A 22,619-nucleotide genomic window follows, 5' to 3' on the forward strand; every position below is an offset into this window, starting at 1 on the left:
AATATCTCAATTTCAGATTTCCTCAAGCCCAGATTTTCCTCAGCTAATATCTCCTTGAAAATACCCTGTATGAAAATTCCTCAAGGAATTTCAGGACATCCTAGCCGAGGACTTCCTCCTGTTCCTTGAGAAAATTTTATACAAGCCGTTTTTGAGGAGATATCAGCTGAGGAAAATCTCGACTTGAGGAAATCTCAAGGTGAGATGTTTTATACAAGTGGGGCCTGATGTCAGCAGTCGCGTAAGGGAGGTAACTCACGCAGAACATTTCGCTGTAAATGTCATACGGTGTCCATTGCCGAGTTAAAATTGTGTTTCTGGTATTTTGTCACCAAATCTATAGATAATTAGCCAGCAGTCATGCTTGAACATATTTTAATTGGTTGAAGAGATGTTCTTATGAAAATGTTTCATGACAAAGTTCTAATTGCTATGATATTCATTGGTTCAATAGTCATGTTTAAGTTTCGCCATGGCAACGCTAACAGACTCGCTAAGTAATAAAAACACGACAAAGCATGCATGAGTGAATGATTTCATTTATAAAAGTATAATTTGAATCTTAGAACCTTAATATAAATCATGTTCTTATAGAACATAAACAGGGACGTATAATGGATCGTTATACGTCCTAGAATGTATATACAAACCAAATATTGTACTCGTGTAGGAATGGACCACTAGGAAATCTTAGGAAATGTAACACAAAATCAAACAATGGCAGATGAGGGAGTATGTAAATACAATGTTGTCAAATGGCAAAGTTGTGATTATTTCGTCAACTATTCAACACGCTCAAATACATTAAATGCAAAACTTTGCTTCGATTTATAATGCATCTTACCTTGTATCACGTGATTTGTCAGTACTTCAGTAGTGAGTACTCAGTAACCTTTGATAACTTGACATTAGACCACAGTCATTTTGTTTTACATTAACAAAATTAATACAAAAATGATAATGGACCTCTTGGGATACTTTGTTCAGCTTATGAAACCGACGTGACTGTTGTGCTACATATACGGAACACATACCATTCCATGGTCACTGCATAGTAAATATATAGCAATTGTAAAGTAAATATAGAATATATTGTCATTTACTGAAACAACAGATCAGAAGTTCAATAAAATCATTCCTATCCTCATTTATCACAAAATTCGATTGTTTTGATATACAACGTATTTGCTTACAACCTCTATGACAGTAGAATGTATGAAACAACCTTACAATTGACATAACAATGCAATCATAACGTTTAGACAAGGATTAGGTATCAACACAGAATCATTAATATCAGGCTGGTGAAATGACTAAGCTGCAAGCAGTATGCCTTTAAAAACAAACGCTTTAACACGCTACAGCAAATTCATTTATACCAAAATGGTGAATTATGGCGCAAGATTTTTCTTCATTTATTCGAGTAACGATAATCATGTTCACCCTGTCCTACTTCCGACGTCACGATGTCCACGTTCACACTATCCTGCCTCCAACATCATGATGTCCACTCTCACACTGTCCTGCTTCCGACGTCACGATGTCCAGTCTCACACTGTCCTGCTTCCGACGTCACGATGTCCACTCTCACACTGTCCTGCTTCCGACGTCACGATGTCCACTCTCACACTGCCCTGCCTCCGACGTCACGATGTCCAGTCTCACACTGTCCTGCTTCCGACGTCACGATGTCCACTCTCACACTGTCCTGCCGCCGACGTCACGATGTCCATTTTCACACTATCCTACTTCCGACGTCACGATGTCCATTTTCACACTATCCTATTTCCGACGTCACGATGTCCACTCTCACACTGTCCTGCCGCCGACGTCACGATGTCCATTTTCACACTATCCTACTTCCGACGTCACGATGTCCATTTTCACACTATCCTACTTCCGACGTCACGAAGTCCACATTCACACCGTTCTACTTCTGACGTCACGATGTCCATTTTCACCCTGTCCTACTTCCGACGTCACGATGTCCATTTTCACCCTGTCCTACTTCCGACGTCACGATGTCCACTCTCACACTGTCCTGCCTCCGACGTCACGATGTCCACTCTCACACTGTCCTGCCTCCGACGTCACGATGTCCATTTTCACCCTGTCCTACTTCCGACGACACGATGTCCATTTTCACACTGTCCTGCCTCCGACGTCACGATGTCCACTTTCACACTGTCCTGCCTCCGACGTCACGATGTCCACTTTCACACTGTCCTGCCTCCGACGTCACGATGTCCACTCTCACACTGTCCTACTTCCGACGTCACGATGTCCACTTTCTCACTGTTCTACTTCCGACGTCACGATGTCCACTTTCACATTATCCTACTTCCGACGTCTCGATGTCCATTTTCACACTGCCTTGCCTCCGCCGTCACGAAGTTCACGACAGATACAGCATGCTGCCACCAGACAAAGAATCTAAAACAAGAAAATAAAAGTATATAAGTATATAACTGTAAACTGTGTATATATATGTGTGAAATTTGTGTGTATATATTTGTATGAAATTTGTGTGTATATATATGTGTGAAATTTGTGTGTATACATATGTGTGAAATTTGTGTGTATATATTTGTGTGAAATTTGTGTATATATATATGTGTGTGAAATTTGTGTGTATATATTTGTGTGTATATATGTGTGTGTTAAATTTGTGTGTATATATATGTGTGAAATTTGTGTGTATATATTTGTGTGTATATATATGTGTGTATATATTTGTGTGTATATATTTGTGTGTATATATATATGTGTGTTAAATTTGTGTGTGTATATATATGTGTGAAATTTGTGTGTATATATTTGTGTGAAATTTATGTATATATATATGTGTGAAATTTGTGTGTATATATATGTGTGTTAAATTTGTGTGTATATATATGTGTGAAATTTGTGAGTATATATGTGTGTGTATATATATGTGTGAAATTTGTGTGTATATATATGTGTGTGTGTGTTAAATTTGTGTGTATATATGTGTGTGAAATTTGTGTGTATATATTTGTGTGTATATATATATATATGTGTGTGTTAAATTTGTGTGTATATATGTGTGTGTTAAATTTGTGTGTATATATGTGTATGAAATTTGTGTGGGTGTGTGTGTGTATATATATGTGTGAAATTTGTGTGTATATATATTAGTGTGAAATTTGTGTATATATATACGAGTATGAAATTTGTGTGTATATATGTTTGTGAAATTTGTGTGTATATATATATGTGTGTGTGTGTGAAATTTGTTTGTATTCATATGTGTGTGAAATTTGTGTATATATATGTGTGTGAATTTTGTGTGTAAATGTATGTGTGTGAAAATTGTGTGTGTATATATATGTGTGTGTAAAATTTGTTTGTATACATATATATATGTACAATTTGTGTGTATATATGTGTGTGAAGTTTGTGTGTATATAAATGTGTGTGAAGTTTGTGTGTATATATATGTGTGTGAAATTTGTGTGTATATAAATGTGTGTGTGAAATTTGTGTGTAAATGTATTTGTGTGAAATGTGTGTGTGTGAAATGTGTGTATATATATATATATATATATATATGTATGTGAAGTTGTGTGTGTATATATATGTGTGTGAAAATTGTGTGTATATATATATGAGTGTGAAATTAATTTGTATGTATGTGTGTGTAAAATTTGTGTGTTTATATGTATGTGGAATTTATGTGTATATAAATGTGTGGGAAATTTGTGTGTATATAAATGTGTGTGAAATTTGTGTGTAAATGTGTGTGTGTATGAAATTTGTGTATATATATATATATATATGTGTGTGTGTGAAGTTGTGTGTATATATATGTGTGTGTGAAATTTGTGTGTATATAAATGTGTGTGAAATTTGTGTGTATATATATGTGTTAAATTTGAGAAAGATCTTTTCAGCAGATACGATGATATAATCATAAAAAATCTATCTTCTTTGTTTCAAGATGGCCGCCTGTCGGATTGTGCAAAGGTGAAAGCACTATTGGGAGACAGTTGTTGGTTTTGTTTGTTTATCATTACGTGATCAACATTACATAACATGTTCATTCGATAAGGAACAAAACAATCTACGTATTGTGAACCATAGATTAGCTTCAAGGTAACACGAACGATTATTCTGAAGACTCAATTTATATAAGCTGAACTTTAAAAAATAAAGTTCTTTGACAATATATCAGATGTAAATACGTGTTTACGATGGTTGTCGTTATACTGATTCCAACTTGTTTACAGTTTATATAGTCTACATATTCAGGTAGGTGCTGATATTCAACGCTTCCGTAATCATTAACGGCATTCCTCCGGATGTTCACTGATCAACAAACACATGCGTTCACAACCTTATAATCTGTTCTAAGATATTCGAATGATTGTTTTCGTCTGATGTGTAACTGGTTCAGTACGTGTTTTCCCGTTCAGATTACGCCAGGACATAGCTACTTTCCCCTCCTATTCTTTTCACTTCTTTTAACTTCGTATCTGTCATGTCCTTCTGTTTCATTTTTGTTGTTGCTATTTTTCACAAATATAGAGAGCAATATATATACTGACACCATCTTTCCATTTAATGCCGTCCTATATATGAATGTGTTGCTGACGGAGACATATTTTATATAAGTTATAAAACTTGTTTCTGAATCCGATTCAAATGTGAATGCTATGTTACATGTAAAGAAATGTAATTATGAATGAAATAAAATCTATATGAACATCTCCACACTGGATGGTTTAACATGCTGTAGGAACGTCTACACTGCTGTATCAGTTACAAACAACTTTCACCGTCATATCTAAGAAAAGGTATTAGCTTGGGTTTGCACTTTTCTTTAGTGAAAAGCTTTGTTTAATGAAAATGTTCATTCTTAAAGTAAATAAATATAAGAACATTTCATCTTGTATGTCTTCTATATTCAAACTTAATAAATATTTCAAGTCAAATTCCCTTTAATAAATCCCCAGCTTACAAGTCAAATTCCCTTTAATAAATCTCCAGCTTACAAGTCAAATTCCCTTTAATAAATCTCCAGCTTACAAGTCAAATTCCCTTTAATAAATCTCCAGCTTACAAGTCAAATTCAGTTTATTAAATCTCTAGCTTACAAGTCAAATTCCCTTTAATAAATCTCCAGCTTACAAGTCAAATTCCCTTTAATAAATCCCCAGCTTACAAGTCAAATTCCCTTTAATAAATCCCCAGCTTACAAGTCAAATTCCCTTTAATAAATCCCCAGCTTACAAGTCAAATTCCCTTTAATAAATCCCCAGCTTACAAGTCAAATTCAGTTTAATAAATCTCCAGCTTACAAGTCAAATTCAGTTTAATAAATCTCCAAGCTACAAGTCAAATTCCCTTTAATAAATCCCCAGCTTACAAGTCAAATTCCCTTTAATAAATCCCCAGCTTACAAGTCAAATTCCCTTTAATAAATCCCCAGCTTACAAGTCAAATTCCCTTTAATAAATCTCCAGCTTACAAGTCAAATTCCCTTTAATAAATCTCCAGCTTACAAGTCAAATTCCCTTTAATAAATCTCCAGCTTACAAGTCAAATTCCCTTTAATAAATCTCCAGCTTACAAGTCAAATTCCCTTTAATAAATCTTCAGCTTACAAGTCAAATTCCCTTTAATAAATCTTCAGCTTACCAGTCAAATTCCCTTTAATAAATCTCCAGCTTACAAGTCAAATTCAGTTTAATAAATCTCCAGCTTACAAGTCAAATTCAGTTTAATAAATCTCCAGCTTACAAGTCAAATTCAGTTTAATAAATCCCCAGCTTACAAGTCAAATTCAGTTTAATAAATCTCCAGCTTACAAGTCAAATTCCCTTTAATAAATCTTCAGCTTACAAGTCAAATTCAGTTTATTAAATCTCTAGCTTACAAGTCAAATTCAGTTTAATAAATCTCCAGCTTACAAGTCAAATTCCCTTTAATAAATCTTCAGCTTACAAGTCAAATTCCCTTTAATAAATCTCCAGCTTACAAGTCAAATTCAGTTTAATAAATCTCCAGCTTACAAGTCAAATTCCCTTTAATAAATCTCCAGCTTACAAGTCAAATTCCCTTTAATAAATCTCCAACTTACAAGTCAAATTCAGTTTAATAAATCTCCAGCTTACAAGTCAAATTCCCTTTAATAAATCTCCAGCTTACAAGTCAAATTCCCTTTAATAAATCTCCAGCTTACAAGTCAAATTCCCTTTAATAAATCTCCAACTTACAAGTCAAATTCAGTTTAATAAATCTCCAGCTTACAAGTCAAATTCAGTTTATTAAATCTCTAGCTTACAAGTCAAATTCCCTTTAATAAATCCCCAGCTTACAAGTCAAATTCCCTTTAATAAATCTCCAGCTTACAAGTCAAATTCCCTTTAATAAATCTCCAGCTTACAAGTCAAATTCCCTTTAATAAATCTCCAGCTTACAAGTCAAATTCAGTTTAATAAATCTCCAGCTTACAAGTCAAATTCAGTTTAATAAATCTCCAGCTTACAAGTCAAATTCAGTTTAATAAATCTCCAGCTTACAAGTCAAATTCAGTTTAATAAATCTTCAGCTTACAAGTCAAATTCAGTTTAATAAATCTCCAGCTTACAAGTCAAATTCAGTTTATTAAATCTCTAGCTTACAAGTCAAATTCCCTTTAATAAATCCCCAGCTTACAAGTCAAATTCCCTTTAATAAATCTCCAGCTTACAAGTCAAATTCCCTTTAATAAATCTCCAGCTTACAAGTCAAATTCAGTTTAATAAATCTTCAGCTTACAAGTCAAATTCCCTTTAATAAATCTCCAGCTTACAAGTCAAATTCCCTTTAATAAATCTCCAGCTTACAAGTCAAATTCCCTTTAATAAATCTCCAACTTACAAGTCAAATTCCCTTTAATAAATCTCCAGCTTACAAGTCAAATTCAGTTTATTAAATCTCTAGCTTACAAGTCAAATTCCCTTTAATAAATCTCCAGCTTACAAGTCAAATTCAGTTTAATAAATCTCCAGCTTACAAGTCAAATCAATCAATACGTCCAACAAGTTTCTGAACTGTTAAACAAGGTGCACACAGAAAACTTACCTCTATAACTACTAAAGAGATACCCACACCGAGGAACAGATTCTGGTAAAGGCTGAGGAAGTCCTGTAGTGACTGGAAACAGCCCTGTAACAATGGTAAGTCACAGAAGGTAGTCAATTAGAGATGTATGCCGTCGATACATATTAAGTTTTAATGTAGAGTATTTGGGATTGGCTGAAGGATCATAATGGTTATAATTGTGACGTTACATAAAAGTGATAATTAGCGGCAATATCGCCAACTCAGATTTTATATAAGTCAAAAGAAATAATGTTATCATTATTTCTTGTGAAGATATAAATTGATATAACCAAAGTCTCGGTAAAATGGGAAAAAATCGATTAGTTACATTGATTAAACTCCGAGAGGATTTTATTTAGTTTCATGCTGGTATGAAAGAAAAACCTTTATGAAAGCTTAATGAATAAGCGGAGCTAAATGAATGTGTTTTTTTTTTATTTGTTTTTGGTTTCATCGAGAAGTGAAAAAGAAAAAAAAAAAAAACCAAATAACCAGAAAGCTGAATTTTAGGTCTCTGTGTATTAGATCAATAGATTATGTCTCGGAGTCACACAATTCTCTGCAAACTCGATTTGCTATCCATATTTCGGAACTCCTCTGTGTCTTACTTTTCATAAAAGTTGCGATAACATCAGCCAGAAACGATGTAAGGTGTTCATCAATGTGTTAACACAAATCATAGCTTGTCACACTTTTCTACTCTATTGTTAACACACACAAATCATAGCTTGTCACACTCTTCTCCTCTATTGTTAACACACACAAATCATAGCTTGTCACTTTTCTCCTCTATTGTTAACACACACAAATCATAGCTTGTCACACCTTATCCTGTATTGTTAACACACACAAATCATAGCTTGTCACACTTTTCTACTCTACTGTTAACACACACAAATCATAGCTTGTCACAACTTCTCCTCTATTGTTAACACACACAAATCATAGCTTGTCACCCTTTTCTCCTCTATTGTTAACACACACAAATCATACCTTGTCACACTTTTCTACTCTATTGTTAACACACACAAATCATAGCTTGTCACATTTTCTCCTCTATTGTTAACACACATAAATCATAGCTTGTCACACTTTTCTTCTCCTTGGTTAACACACACAAATCATAGCTTGTCACACTTTTCTTCTCTATTGGTAACACACACAAATCATAGCTTGTCACACTTTTCTTCTCTATTGGTAACACACACAAATCATAGCTTGTCACACTTTTCTACTCTATTGTTAACACACACAAATCAAAGCTTGTCACACTTTCTCCTGTATTGTTAACACACACAAATCATAGCTTGTCACACCTTCTCCTGTATTGTTAACACACACAAATCAGAGCTTGTCACACCTTCTCCTCTATTGTTAACACACACAAATCACAGCTTGTCACATTTTCTCCTCTATTGTTAACACACACAAATCATAGCTTTTCACACTTTTCTACTCTATTGTTAACACACACAAATCATAGCTGTCACACTTTTTCCTCTATTGTTAACACACACAAATCATAGCTTGTCACACCTTCTCCTGTATTGTTAACACACACAAATCATAGCTTGTCACACTTTCTCCTCTATTGTTAACACACACAAATCATAGCTTGTCACACCTTCTCCTGTATTGTTAACACAAACAAATCATAGCTTGTCACATTTCTCTCCTCTATTGTTAACACACACAAATCATAGCTTGTCACACTTTTCTTCTCTATTGTTAACACACACAAAACATAGCTTGTCACACTTTTCTACTCTATTGTTAATACACACAAATCATAGCTTGTCACACCTTCTCCTTTATTGTTAACACACACAAATCATAGCTTGTCACACCTTCTCCTGTATTGTTAACACACACAAATCATAGCTTGTCACACCTTCTCCTGTATTGTTAACACACACAATTCATAGCTTGTCACACCTTCTCCTGTATTGTTAACACACACAAATCATAGCTTGTTACACTTCTCTCCTCTATTGTTAACACACAAAAATCATAGCTTGTCACACTTTTCTTCTCTATTGTTAACACACACAAAACATAGCTTGTCACACTTTTCTACTCTATTGTTAATACACACAAATCATAGCTTGTCACACCTTCTCCTCTATTGTTAACACACACAAATCATAGCTTGTCACACCTTCTCCTCTATTGTTAACACACACAAATCATAGCTTGTCACACCTTCTCCTGTATTGTTAACACACACAAATCATAGCTTGTCACACATTCTCCTGTATTGTTAACACACACAAATCATAGCTTGTCACACTTTTCTCCTCTATTGTTAACACACACAAATCATAGCTTGTCACACTTTTCTTCTCTATTGTTAACACACACAAATCATAGCTTGTCACACTTTTCTACTCTATTGTTAATACACACAAATCATAGCTTGTCACACCTTCTCCTGTATTGTTAACACACACAAACCATAGCTAGTCACACTTTTCTCCTGTATTGTTAACACACACAAATCATAGCTTGTCACACTTTCTCTTCTATTGTTAACACACACAAATCATAGCTTGTCACACCTTCTCATGTATTGTTAACACACACAAATCATAGCTTGTCACACTTTTCTCCTCTATTGTTAACACACACAAAACATAGCTTGTCACACTTTTCTCCTCTATTGTTAATACACAAAAATTATAGCTTGTCACACCTTCTCCTCTATTGTTAACAAACACAAATCATAGCTTGTCACACGTTTCCTGTGACATTTTTACTGAAGCCTTCACTCATATATAAGCTATGAATATTGCCAACTGATTTATTGGATTTCAAATCCTGTTATTAAACAATTTTACAAACTTACGCTCCATTATATTAAAACATAAGTTAAAGCATCTCAATATCCCATGGTTTCAATATTACATGTAAGTAATTCTTCCTTATAAGTCATCTACGATTTATCTTGCAGGCCAGGGGATTTATTTATCTAAGTAGACGTTCAAAGTCTGTTCTGCGATAAAGTTAAACGAACCAATTAATCAAAACTGACTTCATTCATTGGATTCCATTTTCGTCACTTTGAATTTCTGCATACGGTATCTTAAAGCGCCCCGCGTTCGCCTGTAATATACATCTTAATCTGGCCCATACTTACTTTCATATAGTTGGAGGTGTCTGGAGACGGGTAAATGGAACAGTTATATGTCGGGTCGCCGGAGGGTGGAACCAACCTCGGGTAGTCGAAGTCGATATCTTTACAACAGAATGGGGGGACCTTAAAGTCAGGATTGGACGGCGTGTAGTTCTTAGCATTTACCAGATCCATATAGTTATCTACACCACAACATTCAAACTGAAATAGGAAAAAACAAACAATAGGCAATAGGTGGATCACAGTGTTATATACGAGTATTGAGTGTTATATAGTGAATTGAGTGTTACATACGTGTATTGAGTGTTATATACGTGTATTGATTGTTACATACGTGTATTGAGTGTTATATATATGTATTGAGTGTTATAATACGTGTATTGAGTGTTATATATATGTATTGAGTGTTACATATATGTATTGAGTGTTATATATATGTATTGAGTGTTACATATATGTATTGAGTGTTATATATATATGTATTGAGTGTTACATACGTGTAGTGAGTGTTATATATATGTAATGAGTGTTACATACGTGTATTGAGTGTTATATATATGTATTGAGTGTTACATATATGTATTGAGTGTTATATATATGTATTGAGTGTTATATACGTGTATTGAGTGTTATATATATGTATTGAGTGTTATATATATGTATTGAGTGTTACATACGTGTATTGAGTGTTATATATATGTATTGAGTGTTACATATATGTATTTAGTGTTATATATATGTATTGAGTGTTATATACTTGTATTGAGTGTTATATACGTGTATTGAGTGTTATCTATATGTATTGAGTGTTACATACGTGTATTGAGTGTTATATATATGTATTGAGTATTATATACACGTACTGAGTGTTATATATATGTATTGAGTGTTATATATATGTATTGAGTGTTATATATATGTATTGAGTGTTACATACGTGTATTGAGTGTTATATATATGTATTGAGTGTTACATACGTGTATTTAGTGTTATATATATGTAATGAGTGTTATATACGTGTATTGAGTGTTATATATATGTATTGAGTGTTACATACGTGTATTGAGTGTTATATATATGTATTGAGTGTTTTATATATATATGTATTGAGTGTTACATACGTGTAATGAGTGTTACATACGTGTATTGAGTGTTATATACACGTACTGAGTGTTATATACGTGTATTGAGTGTTATATACGTGTATTGAGTGTTATATATATGTATTGGGTGTTACATACGTGTATTGAGTGTTATATATATGTATTGAGTGTTATATACGTGTATTGAGTGTTATATATATGTATTGAGTGTTACATACGTGTATTAAGTGTTATATATATGTATTGAGTGTTACATACATGTATTGAGTGTTATATATATGTATTGAGTGTTATATACGTGTATTGAGTGTTATATATATGTATTGAGTGTTACATACGTGTATTGAGTGTTATATATATGTATTGAGTGTTACATACGTGTATTGAGTGTTATATACGTGTATTGAGTGTTATATATGTGTATTGAGTGTTATATACGTGAATTGAGTGTTATATACGTGTATTGAGTGTTATATACGTGTATTGAGTGTTACATGCGTGTATTGAGTGTTATATATATGTGTATTGAGTGTTACATACATGTACTGAGTGTTATAAACGTATAGGTGCACAAACCAAAAAACTGAATTTTCGTTATTTCTAATAGGGTATTAAAAAGAATTTCAAGTTTAATTGGTATTGGATGTGTTGAACGTGTATTGTTTGTTTAAAACGTGTATTGTTTGTGTAAAACGTGTATTGGGTGTGTAAAACGTGTAATGATTGTGTAAAACGTGTATAAGATGTGTAAAACGTGTATTGGGTGTGTAGAACGTGTATTGGGTGTATAGAACGTATATTTGGTGTTGAAAACGTGTATTGGGTGTGTAGAACGTGTATTGGATGTGTAAAACGTGTAATGGGTGTGTAAAACGTGTATTGGGTGTTTAAAACGTGTGATGAGAGTGTAAAACGTGTAATGATTGTGTAAAACGTGTAATGATTGTGTAAAACGTGTAATGGGTGTGTAAAACGAAACGTGTAATGATTGTGTAAAACGTGTATTAGATGTGTAAAACGTGTATTGGGTGTGTAGAACGTGTATTGGGTGTGTAAAACGTGTATTGGGTGTGTAGAACGTGTATTGGGTGTGTAGAACGCGTATTGGGTGTGTAGAACGTGTATTGGGTGTGTAGAACGCGTATTGGGTGTGTAGAACGTGTATTGGGTGTGGAAAACGTGTAATGGGTGTGGAAAACGTGTAATGGGTGTGTAGAACGTGTATTGGGTGTGTAAAACGTGTAATGGGTGTGTAAAACGTGTATTGGGTGTGTAGAACGCGTATTGGGTGTGTAAAACGTGTATTGGGTGTGTAGAACGCGTATTGGGTGTGTAGAACGTGTATTTGGTGTGGAAAACGTGTAATGGGTGTGGAAAACGTGTAATGGGTGTGTAGAACGTGTATTGGGTGTGTAGAACGCGTATTGGGTGTGTAAAACGTGTATTGGGTGTGTAGAACGCGTATTGGGTGTGTAGAACGTGTATTGGGTGTGGAAAACGTGTAATGGGTGTGGAAAACGTGTAATGGGTGTGTAGAACGTGTATTGGGTGTGTAAAACGTGTAATGGGTGTGTAAAACGTGTATTGGGTGTGTAGAACGCGTATTGGGTGTGTAAAACGTGTATTGGGTGTGTAGAACGCGTATTGGGTGTGTAGAACGTGTATTGGGTGTGGAAAACGTGTAATGGGTGTGGAAAACGTGTAATGGGTGTGTAGAACGTGTATTGGGTGTGTAAAACGTGTATTGGGTGTGTAAAACGTGTATTGGGTGTTTAAAACGTGTGATGAGAGTGTAAAACGTGTAATGATTGTGTAAAACCTGTAATGGGTGTGTAAAACGTGTAATGATTGTGTAAAACGTGTATTGGATGTGTAAAACGTGTATTGGGTGTGTAGAACGTGTATTGGGTGTATAGAACGTATATTTGGTGTTGAAAACGTGTATTGGGTGTGTAGAACGTGTATTGGATGTGTAAAACGTGTAATGGGTGTGTAAAACGTGTATTGGGTGTTTAAAACGTGTGATGAGAGTGTAAAACGTGTAATGATTGTGTAAAACGTGTAATGATTGTGTAAAACGTGTAATGGGTGTGTAAAACGAAACGTGTAATGATTGTGTAAAACGTGTATTAGATGTGTAAAACGTGTATTGGGTGTGTAGAACGTGTATTGGGTGTGTAAAACGTGTATTGGGTGTGTAGAACGTGTATTGGGTGTGTAGAACGCGTATTGGGTGTGTAGAACGTGTATTGGGTGTGTAGAACGTGTATTGGGTGTGTAGAACGCGTATTGGGTGTGTAGAACGTGTATTGGGTGTGGAAAACGTGTAATGGGTGTGTAAAACGTGTAATGGGTGTGTAGAACGTGTATTGGGTGTGTAAAACGTGTAATGGGTGTGTAAAACGTGTATTGGGTGTGTAGAACGCGTATTGGGTGTGTAAAACGTGTATTGGGTGTGTAGAACGCGTATTGGGTGTGTAGAACGTGTATTGGGTGTGGAAAACGTGTAATGGGTGTGGAAAACGTGTAATGGGTGTGTAGAACGTGTATTGGGTGTGTAGAACGCGTATTGGGTGTGTAAAACGTGTATTGGGTGTGTAGAACGCGTATTGGGTGTGTAGAACGTGTATTGGGTGTGGAAAACGTGTAATGGGTGTGGAAAACGTGTAATGGGTGTGTAGAACGTGTATTGGGTGTGTAAAACGTGTAATGGGTGTGTAAAACGTGTATTGGGTGTGTAGAACGCGTATTGGGTGTGTAAAACGTGTATTGGGTGTGTAGAACGCGTATTGGGTGTGTAGAACGTGTATTGGGTGTGGAAAACGTGTAATGGGTGTGTAGAACGTGTATTGGGTGTGTAAAACGTGTATTGGGTGTGTAAAACGTGTATTGGGTGTTTAAAACGTGTGATGAGAGTGTAAAACGTGTAATGATTGTGTAAAACCTGTAATGGGTGTGTAAAACGTGTAATGATTGTGTAAAACGTGTATTGGATGTGTAAAACGTGTATTGGGTGTGTAGAACGTGTATTGGGTGTGTAGAACGTGTAATGGGTGTGTAGAACGTGTATTGGGTGTGTAAAACGTGTATTGGATGTGTAAAACGTGTATTGGGTGTGTAAAACGTGTATTAGGTGTGTAGAACGTGTAATGGGTGTGTAGAACGTGTATTGGGTGTGTAAAACGTGTATTGGGTGTGTAGAACGTGTATTGGGTGTGTAGAACGTGTATTGGGTGTGTAGAACGTGTAATGGGTGTGTAGAACATGCAATGCGTGCGTTACACCTCTTATGAGATTGTTACATGTTACACGGTACTGGGTTTACTTTCAATATTTCTATCCGAAGCATGAAAGTCAGTGCAGGTTGTTGACTTTCGTCAGTCACTGACAGACGGGGATGTATAACAGGTACACAATAATGTTAAAAACGTGCTATCGTTGGTACGTTACCTTATAGAACAGTGTATTCCATCCAATCACGACAGGGTTATCGGCCCTGTTATCATACGTTTCGTACATGGTCTGGTTCATGGCTGTCTTCAGGTTAGTCCTAATCTGAAGGATACGTATTGACGTCACACATCGTTAATCACGTCATCATGTGAAATTTTGTGGAGTTGATTTGATCTTTGAGACGACTATTTATCAGTTAACACCAGAAAAACTATAGACTAGTTCAATACAATTCGTATTTAATGTTAAATGTGAACAATGTAGGAGGAGAAAATTTTCACTTTTCAGTTAGAGTATGAAGCAATTAAACTGTATCACACAACTTCTTCTAAACTAAGTATTACGTCAGCAAGGTCAACACTTACCTCTGTTCTGAAAAGTACCACCAGGACGACAAGAGCTATTTCAGCACACAACACAAGGAATATGATGATAGAATACTGCAATAACAAACATCACACTTACTTATATACCGCCTCGTCAGAATACTGGGACCAGAAACATCACAGTTACTTATATACAGCCTACATCAGAATATTGGGACCAGAAACATCACGGTTACTTATATACAGCCTACATCAGAATACTGGGACCAGAAACATCACAGTTACTTATATACCGCCTACATCAGAATACTTACATACAGCCTACATCAGAATACTGGGACCGGAAACATCACAGTTACTTATATACAGCCTACATCAGAATACTGGGACCAGAAACATCACAGTTACTTATATACCGCCTACATCAGAATACTTATATACCGCCTACATCAGAATACTGGAACCAGAAACATCACAGTTACTTATATACCGCCTACATCAGAATACTGGGACCGGAAACATCACAGTTACTTATATACCGCCTACATCAGAATACTGGAACCAGAAACATCACAGTTACTTATATACCGCCTACATCAGAATACTGGGAGCGGAAACATCACAGTTACTTATATACCGCCTACATCAGAATACTGGGAGCGGAAACATCACAGTTACTTATATACCGCCTACATCAGAATACTGGGACCAGAAACATCACAGTTACTTATATACCGCCTACATCAGAATACTGGAACCAGAAACATCACAGTTACTTATATACCGCCTACATCAGAATACTTATATACAGCCTACATCAGAATACTGGGACCAGAAACATCACAGTTACTTATATACCGCCTACATCAGAATACTGGTACCAGAAACATCCCAGTTACTTATATACCGCCTACATCAGAATACTGGGACCAGAAACATCACAGTTACTTATATACCGCCTACATCAGAATACTGGGACCAGAAACATCACAGTTACTTATATACCGCCTACATCAGAATACTGGGACCAGAAACATCACAGTTACTTATATACCGCCTACATCAGAATACTTATATACCGCCTACATCAGAATACTGGGACCAGAAACATCACAGTTACTTATATACCGCCTACATCAGAATACTGGGACCAGAAACATCACAGTTACTTATATACAGCCTACATCAGAATACTGGGACCAGAAACATCACAGTTACTTATATACCGCCTACATCAGAATACTGGGACCAGAAACATCACAGTTACTTATATACCGCCTACATCAGAATACTGGGACCAGAAACATCACAGTTACTTATATACAGCCTACATCAGAATACTGGGACCGGAAACATCACAGTTACTTATATACAGCCTACATCAGAATACTGGAACCAGAAACATCACAGTTACTTATATACCGCCTACATCAGAATACTGGGACCAGAAACATCACAGTTACTTATATACCGCCTACATCAGAATACTGGAACCAGAAACATCACAGTTACTTATATACCGCCTACATCAGAATACTTATATACAGCCTACATCAGAATACTGGGACCAGAAACATCACAGTTACTTATATACCGCCTACATCAGAATACTGGTACCAGAAACATCCCAGTTACTTATATACCGCCTACATCAGAATACTGGGACCAGAAACATCACAGTTACTTATATACCGCCTACATCAGAATACTGGGACCAGAAACATCACAGTTACTTATATACCGCCTACATCAGAATACTGGGACCAGAAACATCACAGTTACTTATATACCGCCTACATCAGAATACTTATATACCGCCTACATCAGAATACTGGGACCAGAAACATCACAGTTACTTATATACCGCCTACATCAGAATACTGGGACCAGAAACATCACAGTTACTTATATACAGCCTACATCAGAATACTGGGACCAGAAACATCACAGTTACTTATATACCGCCTACATCAGAATACTGGGACCAGAAACATCACAGTTACTTATATACAGCCTACATCAGAATACTGGGACCAGAAACATCACAGTTACTTATATACCGCCTACATCAGAATATTGGGACCAGAAACATCACAGTTACTTATATACAGCCTACATCAGAATACTGGGACCAGAAACATCACAGTTACTTATATACCGCCTACATCAGAGATTTGGGATTACTTCTTCACTATCAATTCATAGCATGTACACGCATACTTACAATAATCAGAGCAATTCGCCATTCACAACATGCGCCCAGGCAACCTAGAAGCGAAACGATGAGGATGACCGCTCCAGCCACGATGCAGATGATGACGATGTTGTCTAGGATACCGGAAATAGATTGTTCAATACCATCGAGGACAATTTCAGTCAGCGTATTATCGATGTAACTGTTCACATCTATCAGACCGCTCCCAAATTTGAGGAGACATCCTCCCACCAGAAGTGCCAGGCCGAGGAGCTGAAACAGGAGAAACACACGACGCTTGCAACAGTATAAAAGAGGCAGTAAAACTGAAGCGTTACACCATCAGAGGAGAGTCTAGATTGATATTGACACCTTAACAACCTTGAGGAAAGCAACAGATGTCGTAACGTTGATACGTAACACCATTGGAAGTAGAAGCAACAGATCACGTGACACTGATACACATAACACTACTGATGAAGGTAGTGCAGGAAAAGGGGTCAAATGAAACTCATTCAATTGGCTATTGAGAGTAGTAAAAATCAGTCTAAATTTTGGTCTTATCGACCTCGATCACTTTGGATAGATAGTCCGATTATTTGTAAATAGATTGTATGAAGTAACTACATTTTACCATGTAGGAGAATCACACCATTTTCACTCAAGAGAGTCACCAAAGAACACATATCACGTGACACTGATTCGTTACACAATTTTTATTTAGGTGTGTCACAGGGGAACACGTGACACTGATTCGCTACACCATTTTGATTTAGGTGTGTCACAGGGGAACACGTGACACTGATTCGCTGCACCATTTTGATTTAGGTGTGTCACAGGGGAACGCATTCCACGTGACACTGGTTCGCTACACCATTTTGATTTAGGTGTGTCACAGGGGAACGCATTCCACGTGACACTGATTCGCTACACCATTTTGATTTAGGTGTGTCACAGGGGAACGCATTCCACGAGACACTGATTCGCTACACCATTTTTATTTAGGTGTGTCACAGGGGAATGCATTCCACGTGACACTGATTCGCTACACCATTTTGATTTAGGTGTGTCACAGGGGTACACGTGACACTGATTCGTTGCAACATTTGAATTTTGGGAAGTCACTTTGTTACACATACCACGTTGCACATACATGTTACATCATTTAAGAGTCACCGTGACACAAATACCATGCGTCAATGAGTCATTATACAAGTTAGGGAAGTAAACAAAAACAAAAACATACCAAGTGGTATCAATTCGTTAACCATACAGAAAAGCTGTAGAATACATAAAAGAAGGCGCTGATTTGTTACAATGTAGGGATTTCCGGCGAGGCAACAAAATCCCAACTAAAGAAACTCGGCCTCATTTATAATTTTAAAATGTTTAGACCAACAATATAGCAATCACATAACAACACGTAATTATAAATAACTTTCTGATTTTATAATGATATCTTTGAGAGAGGTTGTTTGTGTCATTGTGTAAGAAAATATCTGAAAGACATAACTACGCCCTTATATAAACACAGCTACCACAAGATCTAATGATCATAATCAAGTTTTAGTAAGTAACACATGTACATGAAGGTCCAATTAGATCGAGCAGAAACCTCGCCGAACACACCCGATTTACCAGTATACAAGTGTGCCGAGCTATTTTATCATTATATAAAAAGAACGTGTCGCTTCAATACGCGAATTCTGCCTCATCACGACCGAAGACGCCCACCCGTGACGAACAATAATGATGTGAAGAGTTCCCACATTCACTCCAGCTCGGGTAGTCACGAAGTAGAACGACGACACCTCCACTACCAGTAGGGCGTTGCTATCCATAGGTAACGATTTACCTTAAGTATGATGATTGTTTGTGCCCAACTGGTAAATGTATATTTGTGATCAACGGGCTCAGAAACCATATCATTTTACAAAGCCATGTCCCAGATCCGGGAATGGTGTTTTAGACAAACTACTTGTAAAATGACATCCTGAAAAGCCAGCTTGAGAATAAGTCGTTCTTTTTTTATAAGAAATATTCTGCTGCATACCTACCTATTATCGGACATCCGATTGGTATATATTTTGTCATTTCATTTCTCCTTTTTCGTCCTACTTTAAATGAACCAAAAATCATTCCCGGTTGTCAATCTTTTAACGTCGTGTATCCACTAGGTGTGATATCGACGATCGATGAGATACCATGACACATGATAGAGATGGATATTCTCAAACATAACCATAATAGAACTTTCTTTTTTTCAACCGATGAAAAAGCCCAATATGATCATGATATACTTATCCCATGATTCTGATCCTATATGTCACAGGCTCTGTACGAGTGGGGTATAAATAAAGAAAACATGAGGGTTATCTCCCTTACAGTATATAAAATATACCAAACAAAACCACATCAGTGCTTGTTTCACATAGATAATCTAACGTCAGGTAGCATTCCTTTGTTGATTATGACAATTAGCGACAAAAATACATGGCTACGTCACCACTACATTGCTACGTACCAGTGTTTACATTGCAGGTGAGAACACCTTTCACAATCAGGTAAGTAATGGCGGTTGTGCTGGTACATAAACAAAACCCTGTATTCAGTTGTACATGTGTCTACTTACACCAACTAAAACGTTGACTGACACCAACAACACCTTCGAACAACTTGAACAACAATTCGCCATTTTCCGTTCAATAAGTAATGTTCTTCGTTGTAAAAATATCCACCACGATACACTAATTCACTGATCCATTAAGAGAGACCGGAGTTCTCTGGCGTATGGTAACCTTATACTGTCAGCTTACAACAATCTAGGTATATAATGAAGATCTAACTTCAGAAAATTACCACTTAGAATAAAACATCTAAAATGTTACCGCTGGTTAAACCGGAATATCGACAGGTGCTATTTATAGAATTGCTTCCGTGACCCAGATCCTGTACTATCTATTAATGGCGAGTGACGGTATGGACAACGCCTTTCATAAGATTTTAGATGTGTGTATCGTCCGGAACTACGTGATTTTATGTAATTCATTTCTTGCACGTTTCTGTTTGATATCATCATCTACTTATATATCAACAAGTGCTGGGATACCTATCTACGTCACGATTACGTGGTGTAGAAATCCAATACATTGCATAAGCTAATGATGTAAGCCTTTAAAAACAACATTTGAGAACTTCCAGCGAATTTACACCCAGCCTACCAGAGTTTCGGAGTACATATCTGCCCCGAGATACCATTACATTCCATCAAATTTCCGGATTTGAAGGGTTGATTTAAATCACTGCATTTGTCGTCTGCATAATTAGAAAAGACAGTTACCCCTTATAAACAATTCACGTCGAAACCAACAACACAACAACACGCTTTAATCTAATAAATGATAAATGTCCTGTTGGAAGTTGGACATTTTATATTTGTTTACAAACAAGTAGCTCAGATTTTGGACTAACAGACGTCGGAGCGAAAAACAAACGTGTATCTGCATTATAACGAGTTATCAAAAATTCTAGATAATTTATCTTTCATAAAATCAAGCATAACTACTCCATAACATGAAAATATATCGGCACTGAAAACGTGTCAAAGTGAAAAAGCGGATGCCGTATTAATGTACCTGTTAATCACTTTCCTGATAGAATTTCACTTTCTTCTGAATTCCACTGTTTTTTGACGATGTTTTGTTTCTTGTGTACTTAAATTGTCTTTTGTTGCTATTGAATTGCTTGATGCGAATGTCAGTTTGTATAGATGGTTTTACCAATGTTTACAGTTAGTGTAATGTTGGCACACATTGTGTAAATAATACAGCAATAAAGTAAATAGTGATATATTCTCAGTAACCGGTCACAATAATCTCATTATAATTGTAACATAAGATAAAATATATATACGTGTAGGTACATACTCTATTAGAAAATGGCACGTGTTTCGGTATTATAATGTATATGTCTGTTAAGGGATTCCTAAGATAAGGATATTTTAACCCATAAAGTTCACTCATGACGTTTGTCCCTCCAATACTTTTGGTAATTACTCAATGTATTTTTTCGTTCTTTTGAAATAGAATTGCGCAATGCTATTTCATTAAAAAGTGATGTGGCTCTCGGTAAGATTTTATGAAACAATGTGTCTAGTGTTTCTACGACACTTATTTACGTTTTCGTGTCTTAGAATAGATTGATGAGTTTTTCAAAATAGAATAACGAAAGTTATGTATTATGGAAATCGATCCTGTCAGTACGAGGCGACAAACTTTGTTATCATGTATGTTATGGCTATAATAATGATTTTACGGCAAAGTTACATGTTTGACAATAAAATTGTTATTATTTGTTAGCTTTTGCAAAGTTGCTTTTTTGTGACGGTATGTCCAACAACTTCGGGCATGTCAGTACAGTCAGTGAAAGTGACCGATGGTCAGTTTCGTTTACCTAGGAGACATCTAGATTTACTTTCAACACCGACCGAATCCCTGTAAATTGTACTAGTATACGGTCTACAATACTACAATTTGGCGTAGTGATGATGTATAGACGAATGAAACACAGAATGTAAACATTACATTTATGTGTACCAGGATGAATTCTTGGTGGCCAGCTCACCTTGACCACGATTTTATAGTACCCTGAGCATTTTGCTTTATCACAATTGAGTCATGTAACCTTGAAAGTGAACAAATGTCAATAATTTAAACAAATCTTAAAGCTCTTCATCCTAGTATGCTACAGGACTAATATCAAAACCTGGACTTTTTGGTTATTGAGAAGAAGTCGTTAAAATATTTTCTCATCTTACCCCTTAGTCCTTAAAAGTGGATTAAGGTCTTTCATTTGAACAAATTTTGTATGTTGTCTGTTGTAGCCCTTCACCACAGCATGCTACATGCCCAATATCAGCTCCCATGCCTTTCTTTTATTGAGAAGAATTCGCCTATAGGAAACGTTGACGTCGGCCGGCCGAACGGAGGACGGACGACGCCACACGTCATAAGTTCAGCTGCTCTTTCGGCTTAATATGAAATCATCGTTTAAAATGCTAAAAAAAATGAAAATAAAATGTTGTTTAGAGACTGAACATTCTGTCTTACATAGATGAAGTTAAACATTAACGGATCACAAAAAGCAGGATTCCGTGCCCCCAATCAGTATGTACTGTTTATACCGTACTGACGTTACGCTGCTATTTATGTCCAAAGCCACATCAGCTGTGCTTTAACCGCCCAATCAGGGAAGTGACGACTTTCTTAAGCTGTCTTTATGTTAATTTATTGTGTTTACCT

General features: G+C 36.1%; 2 protein-coding genes across 2 annotated transcripts; both read right to left on the reverse strand.

The window, feature by feature from the left end:
• Nucleotides 1-404: 404 nt before the first annotated feature.
• Nucleotides 405-20,036, reverse strand: LOC132555139 (tetraspanin-1-like). The gene is made up of 7 exons (XM_060219488.1): nucleotides 19,952-20,036; nucleotides 17,350-17,592; nucleotides 15,165-15,239; nucleotides 14,797-14,901; nucleotides 10,247-10,444; nucleotides 7,090-7,173; nucleotides 405-2,433 (listed from the first exon to the last, which is right to left on the reverse strand). Exons 1-7 carry the CDS (start codon nucleotides 20,012-20,014, stop codon nucleotides 2,365-2,367), a joined length of 837 nt encoding a protein of 278 aa, XP_060075471.1. The 5' UTR covers nucleotides 20,015-20,036; the 3' UTR covers nucleotides 405-2,364.
• LOC132555132 (uncharacterized) lies at nucleotides 3,408-3,751 on the reverse strand (the record flags this gene model as incomplete). The annotated part of the gene is made up of 2 exons (XM_060219481.1): nucleotides 3,408-3,458; nucleotides 3,704-3,751. Coding segments are annotated over 2 exons (99 nt in total), but the record flags the coding sequence as incomplete, so codon positions are not given.
• Nucleotides 20,037-22,619: the final 2,583 nt, after the last annotated feature.

Source organism: Ylistrum balloti, unplaced genomic scaffold, assembly GCF_031769215.1.
Source record: "Ylistrum balloti isolate Yb309-2 unplaced genomic scaffold, AGI_CSIRO_Ybal_v1 Utg370454, whole genome shotgun sequence".
Classification (NCBI taxonomy): domain Eukaryota; kingdom Metazoa; phylum Mollusca; class Bivalvia; order Pectinida; family Pectinidae; genus Ylistrum; species Ylistrum balloti.

What these genes read in the sequence shown, in the direction of transcription:
- LOC132555139 (XM_060219488.1), bottom strand. Translation starts at nt 20,014, where the DNA reads ATGGCGAATTGTTGTTCAAGTTGTTCGAAGGTGTTGTTGGTGTCAGTC. An exon ending in GGCGAATTGCTCTGATTATT is followed by an intron (nt 15,240 to 17,349) that starts GTAAGTATGCGT and finishes TTGTTATTGCAG; the next exon opens with TATTCTATCATCATATTCCT. An exon ending in GGAATACACTGTTCTATAAG is followed by an intron (nt 10,445 to 14,796) that starts GTAACGTACCAA and finishes TTCCTATTTCAG; the next exon opens with TTTGAATGTTGTGGTGTAGA.